The following is a 12,014-nucleotide window of genomic DNA, read 5'->3' on the forward strand; positions in this document are numbered from 1 at the left end:
AGATGGTTCGTGATGTGTTAGCCATTCCCATTTCAAGTGTTGCATCAGAATGTGCATTCAGCACAGGAGGTCGTGTTCTTGATCCCTTTAGGAGTTCATTAACTCCTAAACTTGTGCAATCTCTTATTTGTGTTCAAGATTGGCTTAGAAGTGAGCCTTTTCCAATCAATATTGAGGAAGATTTAGAGTATCTTGAGCAACTTGAACTTGGTAAGAATTTGGTATTCGTATTAATTATCTTGAAAATAATTTTCTTATGTTTCTTAACAACTAACAAATTCTTTCATATTTTTTTAGATTTTGCTTGTAGTGGGACTGAATCTAGTATTATTGATATATAGTTGCAACTTGTAAGTTCAACTATCAACTAGTGATGCGTGGTAACGGGTAAGTAAATAACTTATTTACATAACTTGCTTGATAGTTTTATATATTTTATTATGAAATGGAGATCATTTTTCTAAAGAGTTCTATTTTCTCGCAGTCACAGGCACATCAATGTTTTGTTATTTTCTTGGTTGCTATCTGTTGGACCTTGGGAGATATTGCACTGGAGGTTGCAAATCTTTTGGTTGCTGCAAATTGTAATGCTGCCTACTGGCAGCTGGACTTTAGTTTGTAACTAACTATATTTTAGGGCTGGCTGTGGGCACAAATTTATTGAATTTTCTAGTCCTGTTGTCTTGACTCTTGATAGTCTTTTTATTCTTATTCTCGCTTAGTTTGTTAATGTTGCTACCTGCTGGAATGCTTGGACAAGAATTATCAGTTTTGTTTGGATATTTTAGTCAATGATATGGTAGTTGCAAGTTAAATGTTTGTTGAAATTTGTCTGCTCCTTGGCAACAAATGCTTGCAGTTGCAGCAACACTGGTCTGCTTTCAATTTCTGCTTTTAACCGACAGACTTGTGAGTTGGAAAGTAAAAGGCTTGTGAGTTGTGACTTGTGAGTTGGAAAGTAAAAGGCTTGTAAAGAGATGAGAATATGCACTTGTGTGAGGCTTCTGCTATAATCCTGAGTTTAATTTCATTGAAAATATGTTTTAGATGTTATTTTCATACCATGCTTTAGACATATGATCATTTATAGGTTGAATGACACTTTGATCGCTAGAGATGTCTTAAAAACTAATACGCACATTTTTGTTATAACTTTAGTGACCTGAGTATGAGTATAAGCTGAAAGAGATCAATTCTACTTAACTGCACATTTTTTCCACTTCACATAGTAGATAGGAATTCAACTGGGAGAAGAAAATCATAGCAGTTATTTTCTCATTGCAAAATGGTACTTATTTGTTGAGTTAAGCAAGAATTAAGGGTGTATTTCGGTCGGCACACAGGAAAAGTATAAAAAGACAATTTATAAGGAGAGATGTTTTTACTGTGGTTGTTTCCGGTGGTTCACTTATCAAGTCTCTCAGGTAATTATTGATTTATTCTCTTTGTTTCTACTAGGAACTAGGAAGTATCATTTTGGGTTGCTAAAGTTTGTTGCAGGAAATTGGTGGAGCCACCATACCATATATTGATTCAATAGACTGGTCGTAATGGCACGTTTTCTAGGTGGATGAGAGAGTGGTTAAACCGAAAACCAAACCGAAATAAACCGAACCGAAATTATAATAACCGAACCAAACCGAATTTATTTCAGTTTGGTTTGGTTTCACATTTGGCCAAACCGAAAACCGAAAAAACCGAACCGAAATTTACAAACCGAACCGAACCGACCGAACGCCCAGCCCTAGTTAGGGCCCATAATGCAGAAAAAAATTACACGTAGTATTATTTGATTTACGAATTTAGTTACGTGTGAAAGTTACAATTTACCATACTTATAAGGTTAAAAAAATGAATAGTAAGTGATGAAGATGAAAATTATTATACAATGATTAACAATTTTTAAAACATTCCTCTTGCTTGATAAGCTTATTTAGGCATTGCTAATATATCATCTTTATTACTATAAGTTTTATTATAATTATATAACATTATAATAGATAAATCCTAAATATGTTACTAAAACAATATTATATATGGCAAATTATGTAAATATCATTCCATAAATTTTACTCAATCATTTTTTAGCTCAATTGATAATATTATCCAAAATGGTCATTCGGCTAACCCCCACCCCCCCACCCCCCCAAAAAAATATATTAGTCTAAATAATTTATGTATTTAATTAAAGTCCAAATTAATTAATTTGGGCTACAATAGATGAACCCAGTTTGCTGAGCTCAATGTCATCTCATCCTAGAGGCCCATTTTGGTACCACATGGCAAATGACGTGGCATGCCAAGTCAAATAAAGAAGGCAATATGATCATGCCATGTGTCAAAATAAGAAGCCCTGTCACACCCTGAGCCTACACCCTGGGCCGGACTGACACTCGAGAACCATTACTGGCCCCAAGCGAACCCTTGGCCTGACTTACTTACTCAACGAAAGACTTTAAGTATTAAGAAACGAACTCAAATGCAAGATAATTCAACTGTCTCAAACTAAACTCATAATGTTTTAGAAATAAACATTTAACTTAGCCAAAGTGGCAACTCAAATCTGAACATAAGCCAATAACAAAGTAAAGACAAATGAACTAACTAACTGTCTATATCTATGAAGCTTCTAATAACTGAGATGGATGTTGGGACAAGACCCACGACATCATAATGAACTAAATACTGATAAGCAATAAAAAGGGATCCTCCGAAAGCAAGAAGGCTCACCCCATAAACTCTGGAGCTCAACTAGAATCAACGATGCGCTAGATGCTGATCCTAGTTACCTATGTCTGCATCATTAAAAGATACAGGCCAAATGGCATCAGTACATTGAATGTACAGTATGCGAGGGGAAATCTAAAACAAGACATAAGCTTGAAAGGAACTGAAAGAAACAATTACCTTGGCTTTACTCAACTCATGAACAACTTAACTCAATATAAAACAATAAAACACATGCAATTTATAGAAAACCTTTAAAACAGTAAAAAACAACTTAGTTCGTTAAAGAAAATGCAATAACAAACTCAACTTTACTCATATAATAAAGTAATATAGTTTATGTGGGAGATTCTCTAACCGACAACCACCACTATGAGCCTAAGTGGTGATACAACGTCTTGCCCACGCTGTCAGAATTGTCCTATACTTTGCCGTCATATAGAACGCCTTAACTAAGTGGATCCACTAGTCTATGCTAAAAAACACTTAAGGAGTCATCTAAAAAGTATGATCCTTTACTACCCATGATGACTACATGGTTTATGGAGACTTGAGTTAATATGAACTCGCGTCCCCATATCGGTGCCCAATACTACTACCCAAAAATATACTTAGCTCATATAGTTTTAAAACAAAACTTTTTTCTTTGGTTTGAGATAATTACTCAAAACTTAGCTTAAAAGCTCTCTTGGAAATCGGTGTTCCCTTTCTTGCTCAAATGTGAAAACATTTCTAACTTTTTGGAATACTTAGTTCCCGTATAATCTTTGAAGAAAAGAACTTTACTCTTAAATCTTTAGTCAACTTGAAACTTAAGTCTTAAGACAAAGTTAAAACGTTTGCGAAAAACTTTTGAAAACTTTATGAACTTCTCTTGACTTGTTTCTTAACTTCTAGACTTGACTCTTAACTTTCCTTGAATTGAATTATGGATTCAAGGTTCATGATTTAATTTTTATGATGATTTCATGATGTTTAAACGTACCTTAGAGTATATAAATCGATTGGAAATTATAGATACGCTACTAAGGAACTAGTACGGAAAGAAGGGGGAAAAATAGGGTGAACTGGCGTCAGACGTCTTTGGTGCTCTGAGAGGCGTAGGGTGCCAGAGCCCAAAGTTCAGAGACCCCTGCTTGGGCCTCTGAGAGGGGCGATGCCCCAGAGACAAAAGATCAGAGAATTTTTCTTGGGGCTATGAGAGGTGCGACGCCCCAAGCCCCTGCCCAGGTGCCTCCGACTTTTCTTCTTCATTTTTCAAACCCCCTATTTTCACTTGGTTCTTTCACCAACACTTAGAAACAACTAATTCATCAATATATGCAAGATTTAACTTGAATTCACACCTAAATACATGAATCAATCTCAAGAAACTTCAACAACAAGAACCCATAAGATTTCAATCGAATTATCATAAAAAACTCATAGGATTTACTTTCAAAACTATATAACTTCGCTGAATTGAATCATGATTGGCACGTGGGTGAACTAACCCAACGGTATGTGATCTCACATACCTTGTAGGATTGAATCCTTGGCGAAATCCACAACCAAACTCGAACGTTCTTGACGATTCTTGATTTCTCCTCTCCTTTTTCCTTTTTTCTCTTTTCTCCAAGCCCTAACGTGAACTTCAACTTTTCTAAACTGACTAAAATCTGATTTTACTCCAATTAAACTCCTTAAAACAAATTAAAATAATTGGGTAAGGAAAAGACTAAAATACCCTTCCAAAATCCGGATTAGACTTTCCTTATTTGAACATCCCAACTTCAAATGGGCATCTCTCACTCATACGAACTCGGAATCGCACAAACTTAGTGGCGTTGGAAAGATTATTCCAAGATATTTCCTACGGTATCTGGTAATACACCTAAATCATCCCGAGCTAGGATTTATGGTCGTTTGAAGTTGACCAAAAACTCAACTTAACATACTTAACAAATTTTCCAGATTTTTACTCTTCCCAAAAATAGCTATTTCCAATTCTTAACTTCTTCCTAGTTATTTCAATTTGCGAGATGTTACAAGCCCGCCTCGTAAAGCCCATATGTCATGTCAGTTAAATATGATTGGTCGAACGGAAGCATGTTCCTATCGCAAAACCTCTATTCTAAAACTATAAATAGGGGTCCTCATAATTTAGAAAAAGGGACTAGAAATTCTAAGCAAGAAGTTAGAAAAAGCTCATGGATCAAACGCCATAGATTTCTCTATAACTACAAGTTTAAGAATTCATGAATTTAAGTTCAAGAATGATCAAGATCAAGACCGCCAAATTCAAGAACAAGCTCGAAACCCTTGAATTCAAATAAAAGTTAAGATCAAGATAAAGTTGAAGTTCATTGAAGATTCGAGAACAAGCTCCAAAGCCGTTGAATCCAAGATCAAGTTCAAGACAAATTCAAGATCAAGCTCAAGAGCCCTTGAATTTATATCTGAAAAGACGAATTAGAGGAATCGTAGAGATTGTAACACTCGCACTTTGAAATCAATAAATATGATTAATACAATATTTTCCCATTCTTGATTATTGTTTTCTCAACGCGAATTTTATTGTCTACAAATTTTGGCATGCCCAATGAGACCATCTGCCCTTCATCTCTTCTCTCACAAATCATTCACAAATCAAATCTGCAAATCTAATGTCACAAAATCTCAAAGGTGAAAGAATGTGTACTTCAAGCTTGGTCTTTGAGTTTCAACAAGTCTACACTCATGGGACATTTGTAGACATTAAAATTTTGTGGGACTCTACAAGACGTGTTTAATTCGAGTTAGGACTCCATAAGGTGTGTTCAATTCCAAATAAAATTCTTGGAGCTACTCAACCTTAAACCTAGTTCATGCCTATATAAAGGGTATTCCCTTGAAAAAATGTCTCGAATATTCTGCAAATTCATGAAATATTAATAAAGAGATGAAAACCAAATTATCTTAATTCGAGAAATTGGCCACTAACGGCCCCTGAATCATGGATAGATCTTAAGAGTGAGAAGAATCAAGGGAGGGACAGATTTGTACCGGCAATGTTTATCAATGAAACTATGTTTATTGCAATTTATTTTCTATCACTTTAAAGTTTGTTGTAAACAACAACCTTTCTTTCTTCTTCTGCTTCTGCAACTTCTTTGTCCTGCTCCTTCTTATGCGTCTTTCTTTTTTTCATTATCGTCAATTCATTATTGATTTTCCTTTTTCTATAAAATCATTTTTCAATAAAAACTTGATGTACTGTAAACATGAATTGTTTCGAGCGAATTATTTATCAAAAGACTTGAAACATTGAGATGATTTCATATATAAAATTTGGAATTGCTTAGATGTAATTTTGAGTTGATCGGGATTGAATAATTAATATATACTTCATGTATAATTAAACTATATATATTCAACTTTTTGAGTGAATCAAAATGTGTAGTCAGTGTATATCTCAGCTATATATAAATAATATTGTATAGTATACTATAGTCAATATATACTTTTCATGATTTTTGATTATTTTTCTATAAAAAAAGCATAATTATGTTTATCGTAAACTAATTACTTTATATTTAAAAGCATCATTAATATGTATTAAATAAAAAAATTAACTATGGTTAGATTTTGCCCTCTCCGTTCTCTTTTACTTGTCACAATTTAACTTGACATACCTATAAAGAAAATAATTATTGATATAAGTACTTTATCAAATTATCCTCTATTAAATGATGTCTTGGAAAATGATTTGAAAAATAATATTTAATGTTGAGAGTAAAATATGAAAAAAATTATTGTCTTTTTTTATATGTCAAAAATAATAAACAGTTTCAAGAATAAGTGACAAGTAAAAGTGCACGGAGTCCATACATACTATAGTTTCTACTTCTTTTTTCCTTCAATAGACGTAATTCTCCTACCAGATCCAACCAGAGAGCAGAGAGAGAGAGGTGGTAAACTTGTCGAGTCTCTTCCCCTATTTCATCCACTTCTACCTGACAAATGCAGTATATTTTCCACTAATTACAAGAAAATACTTGTCTCTCACATCAAATGGCTGTTCCGATTGAAGAAGCCATAGCTGCACTATCCACATTTTCTCTAGAGGTAACAATGTCTATTAACACTATTTTGAAAATTCAATAGTTTTCAGTAAGTATGTTTTCCTAATTGGTGAATTTCTTCCTTTGTCGTTATAATTTCAGGATGATCAACCAGAAGTACAAGGCCCAGGGTTTTGGGTTTCAGCTGAAGGAGGTGCAACTATTAGTCCAATCGGTAACACATCGTTTTTACATTTCTTTTAGGTTTTCAGTTCTAATTCAGTATTTTTTTCCCTCCCATTTGTTATTGTAGTTAGTAATTCAGTAATTTGCTTGATCTTCCTTTCTGGTTGCAAGCATAAATGAATTTGCCTTTAGTATTTATTTTTGATAAATAAGATTCCATTCAATATTGTTTGTTAGTCTTATTATTATTTCTGGAATTTCAAGCGATTCCTCGTGAATGTTCCTTGTAGGTCTTCCTTTCTGAAAGTATAGCCCACCCATGAAATCAAACTGCCTCATTTTACTACTTTTTTTTAACGTTTCAAAATGAATTTGGCAGAGTACAGTGATGTGGCTGCATATAGGTTGTCTTTATCAGAAGACACTAAAGCTATTAACCAGCTGGTATGTGTTAAGAAATTGTATCAGTAATCTGCTGCTGAAATTGCATTCCTTTTCCTTGATGTAATGCTGAAATTGTTTGCAGAACACACTTATACAAGAGGGGAAGGAAATGGGTTCCGTGCTCTACACATATAGAAGTTGTGTTAAAGCGCTTCCTCAGGTTAGTAAAGAATTTCAGCTTTTAACTGAATTTTTTTTGATTTCTTAATGAGATAAGGTTTTACATTATCAGTATCTTCTACTTTGCTTCTATGCTTTTTAATTTTGTTTGTGTTGGTGAAAATGATTATAATATGTGGTGGTGGTTTGTAGTTTATTTCACAATATTTTTGTATATCTTTATATTGGTGGAAGCTTTGTGAGAGCAGAAACGATGAACCACCTCAATTCAAGCTTTAAAGTTTAGCTAGAACAAAGAGCATAACCTTGTTAATTGACTAGTATAATTTCCTCACAACTGCGCCCAAGGCATATGACCATGTCAGTTGGTCTTGTTTGCTAGATGTCTTAGGCTAACAAATTTTTGGTGATAAGTGGACAGAGTGGGTCAGATTCTGCATTTCCCCTGTCAGATTTTCTATATTGATAGATGGTGATCCTTAAGGTTTCTTCAAGTCTGGAAGGGGTTTAAGGCAGGGTGATCCTTTATCCTCTATCTCTTTGTCTTTGTGATGGAAATCCAAGCTTAACATTCAAAAAGGCAGAGAGTTTGGGATGGTTTAAGGGCCTATGCATTGGCAAGAATGGAGAGGAAGAAATGGTACTTACACTTTCTATATGCAAATGATATTTTACTTTTTTGTGAGGCAGAAAAAGACCAGCTATTGCATTTAAGAGGAGTTTTGTTAAGATTTCAAGCAATTTCTGGGCTGAAAATCTGTCTAAAAGCAGTATATTTAGCAATAATGCAGAATGTTGCATTGAGGAATTAGCTGATATTTTGGGGTATGAAATGAACAAGTTTCCTACAGTAATTTTTCATTAGGGATGATGAAGAAAGATAAAATTATTTGGCCATGAGTAACTGATAGAAGTACAAATAAGTTTGTTTCTGAATATTTTTTAGATGTACAGATAAGTTAACCCCTTGGAAGAAATGATATCTATCTTTTGGAGAAGACTTGTCCTAATTAGTAGTGTGCTTGATGGAATGCTAACATATACAATGTCTCTGTTTTCTATGTCTACAACATTATATAAGAAGAATTCTATTATACATTAGTTTTGATGGGATGGTAATGCTGATAAAAGGAAGATCCATTTAGTAAGGTGGCAAGTGGTAACAAATGATAAGAAAGGTCACAGTAAAGTGGCTTTCAGCCTCTTCCCTTACATCCTTACAGTCAAGTGGCCTTCAGCTTGGGAGTGAGGAATTTGAAATTTCATATCAAAAACTTGCTATTTAAATGGTCGTGGAGATACATTAGGGGTGGTAAAGAAATTTGAAAAGGCTTATAGATGATATTTATAGAAAGATGGATGGTTGGAGGCAAAGTTCCACATAGATGAGCAGGAAAGGGGGAGTTTGAGAAGAAGATTTCCAAGACCTATTTAGATGCTTTGTGTTCAAGGAGGCTATGTAGCTGATTATCACTCAACCTCAGAATGACAATTAGAATTCTAGAGAAATTTAAATGACTGGGAGCTGGAGGTTTTTTGTCTAACTTATCAACTGGAGTCAATCTCAATTATTCAGAATAAGGTGAATGGTTTGTTCTGGGTGAATAACAAGGATCGAATGTTGTATGTCAAAGAATGCTACAATCTGCTGCTAAAGCTTGCAGGTCAGGGGGTTTCTACTTGACACTATCTGGAAAACTAAAGCTATTGTTAAGGTAGCTTGTTGGGGATGGATTGTCACTTGGGATGCTTGTCTAACTCAGAATAATTTACAGAACAAGGTTTTGTTTTTAGTAGTAAATGCTAAATGCCTGAAGAGGATCAGGAATCAGTGGAACATTTTTAATTGTTGTTGAGAATATAATTAAATAATAAAAGTGTACTCTCTCTAACAGCTTAAGCTTTTAGATGAGATAGTCACACACTTCAACATGGTATCAAAGTAGGCAGAGACCTTAGTGTTCTGTGGGGCAGAGAAAGAGCAACTGAAGTATCTAAGGGTCATTTTTGTTTTGTTTGAAGCTGTTTCTGGATTGCACATAAACTGGGGAAAAAGTTTTATCTACCCAGTGAATGAAGTTCCAGACATCAACAGTCTAGCTGATATTCTAGGAGGTAAAGTGGGAGAACTGCCTACCACCTACCTAGGGATGCCTCTCGGGGCAATGAGTAAGTCAAAGAACATATGGAATGCAGTGGTGGAAAAGTGTGGAAAAAAGTTGGTAAACTGGAGATGTCAATACCTATCTTTGGGTGGAAGATTGACCCTAATTAATAGTGTACTTGATGCGATGCCAACTTATATGATGTCTTTATTTCCTTTGCCAGGGAATGTCTTAGAGAAGCTAGACTCCATCCGGAGGAATTTTTTATGGCAAGGAAATGGAGAGGGGGAAAAGAAGTATCACTTGGTGAAATGGGAAGTCGTGACCAACAGTAAAAAGGAAGGGGGAATGGGCATAAAGAACCTCAAAGTACAGAATCAAAGTCTCTTATTGAAGTGGCTATGGAGGTTTGCCTCAGGGGAACAAGGTTTGTGGAAAGATGCTATAGTTTCCAGATACACAATGGAAGGCTTATGGATCACTAAGCAAGTTAGAAGCCCTTATGGGGTAGGTCTATGGAGAACAATCAGGAATCAGTGGCCTAAATTGTGGGGAAACTCAAGAATTGTAATAGGAAATGGAAGGAGGACGTCATTCTGGAATGATGTGTGGGTTGGTCAATATCCCTTCAAACAGTTGTACCCGGTGATTTATAATTTGAACCAACAGAAGGAGGCAACAGTAGCAGATGTTAGGGACAACCAAGGATGGTACCTCTCTTTTAGGAGAATGTTGAATGACTGGGAGATTGACAGTCTAACAGATTTCTACAATACTCTGGAGCAGGCCATCAACTTTCAACCTAATGAAGACAATCTACACTGGTTGAAGGCCAAAAATGGGAAATTCACAGTAAAATCAGCTTACAGACACCTTGATAGGCCAGCTGCAATGCTCTTACCATGGCCTTGGAAGATGATATGGAAATTAAAGTACCTCACAAGGTGGCTTGTTTCACCTGGTTAGTAGCCAGACAAGCAGTACTAACTCAGGACAATCTAATGAAAAGGGGAAGACAATTATGTTCCAGATGTTTTTTTTGTGAAAGAGAAATAGAGACAACAAACCATCTCTTCATCCATTGTAGAGTGACAGAGAAACTGTGGCAGGTGTTTTTTAACTTAAGGGGTATCAGTTGGTCCATGCCAAGGCATACCTCCGAAGCTCTAATACGCTGGAATAGTGAAGGAAATTTGTCCGACCACAAAGAGAGATGGAAGATTGTCCCTGTTTGCATCTGGTGGACAATATGGAGGGAGAGGAACCAAAGATGTTTTGAAAACAAGAGCATCCCTTTCCAAAGTCTGAAGTTGAATTGTCTTATAACCTTTTTTTTTTGGTGTAACTATGTACTCCCCAAAAAGGTGGACGATATTACTCAGTTTCTAGATAGTTTAGGAGGGATATAGGTGGTAGATTTCTTTGGTTTTGTTTACTGTAAATCCCAGATGTAACTACTACTAGAATACACTATTGGTGTATCTTGTCTATAAAATGTTAACTTTCTCAAAAAAAGTAGGCAGAGGTCTTGAGATTGAATCTCATCGTCACCCATATCAAAAAGATTTTCACGTGCTTGACTCATGAAAAAATATCAGGTCCGCACGTGACTCGTGAGGGGGCATGCTGAGAATGTAATTAAATAATATAAGTGTGCTCTCTCTAACAACTTAAACTTTTAGATGAGATGGTCACACACTTCAACAATTGCAATGTAGAGTATCTTGAGAATGTTGGGAACTGCTTCTTAATGTGATTGGTGTTTCATGGGTAATGCCTCTGAAGATCAGGAGTTTACTGGAATGCTGTCAATGTGAAAGGATGCCTAAAAACTTGAAGCAGATTTGGAACAACTCTAATATGCATTTTCTGGACTTTATGTCTGGAAAGGAACAAGGCTTGCTTTGAAGAAAAAGTATGCACATTTCTAAAATTTAGAATACTTGTTTGCATTATTTATATTCTTGGCGTGATAGTAATATGCTAGATAGTCTTGATCATTACATGGACTTCTTAAGTTTTTTAGAATGGGTCACTTGATACTTTTATGGTTGTAGTTTTCGTGTTTCTTGTATTTCTTATATCATCTTGGTAGTCTATTAATATAACTTTACCTTTACAAAAAAGCTTCACCGAGGTCTCTAAACTATATCAAATGATGAAGGACTGCAAAATTCTCTACTAATTAACACATGTAGCATAAAGCTCATAAAAGTAGCTTCAGTTTAAATTAAAGTGCTCCCCCATTGTGCTACCTCGGGTCCACATATAAGGAGATCTAGACAGAAATCCCTTGGCTTGTAGACTTCAGTAAACAATGCAAGCCATTTAATAAACAATCCAATTGTAGCTGCTTTCTTCTTTGATGACTTCAGACCTTAACTAGAAAGGTAACAAATATACACTTCCT

The 12,014-nt window shown here is 35.2% G+C and overlaps 2 protein-coding genes across 5 annotated transcripts in view; both read left to right on the forward strand.

Moving 5' to 3' along the window:
* Positions 1-13, forward strand: part of LOC107061427 (zinc finger BED domain-containing protein RICESLEEPER 2-like) — a 2,005-nt gene extending 1,992 nt beyond the window's left edge. Inside the window, exon 2 of the mRNA XM_015310667.1 lies at positions 3-13. Coding sequence (XP_015166153.1) covers positions 3-13 — 11 coding nt within the window. The remainder of the gene's footprint in view (positions 1-2) is intronic.
* Positions 14-6,608: 6,595 nt separating this feature from the next.
* The window catches only part of LOC102583093 (protein PIR), a 57,866-nt gene continuing 52,460 nt past the window's right edge, over positions 6,609-12,014 (forward strand). Inside the window, exons 1-4 of one of the 4 annotated variants that reach the window (XM_006351805.2) lie at positions 6,609-6,813; positions 6,912-6,984; positions 7,315-7,379; positions 7,462-7,539. In XM_006351805.2, the coding sequence (XP_006351867.1) occupies positions 6,760-6,813; positions 6,912-6,984; positions 7,315-7,379; positions 7,462-7,539 (270 nt within the window). In that variant the 5' untranslated portion in view covers positions 6,609-6,759. The other 3 variants (XM_006351807.2, XM_006351806.2, XM_015310677.1) reach the window with 3 other exon arrangements.

Source organism: Solanum tuberosum, unplaced genomic scaffold (genome assembly GCF_000226075.1).
Source record: "Solanum tuberosum cultivar DM 1-3 516 R44 unplaced genomic scaffold, SolTub_3.0 scf00134, whole genome shotgun sequence".
NCBI lineage: Eukaryota > Viridiplantae > Streptophyta > Magnoliopsida > Solanales > Solanaceae > Solanum > Solanum tuberosum.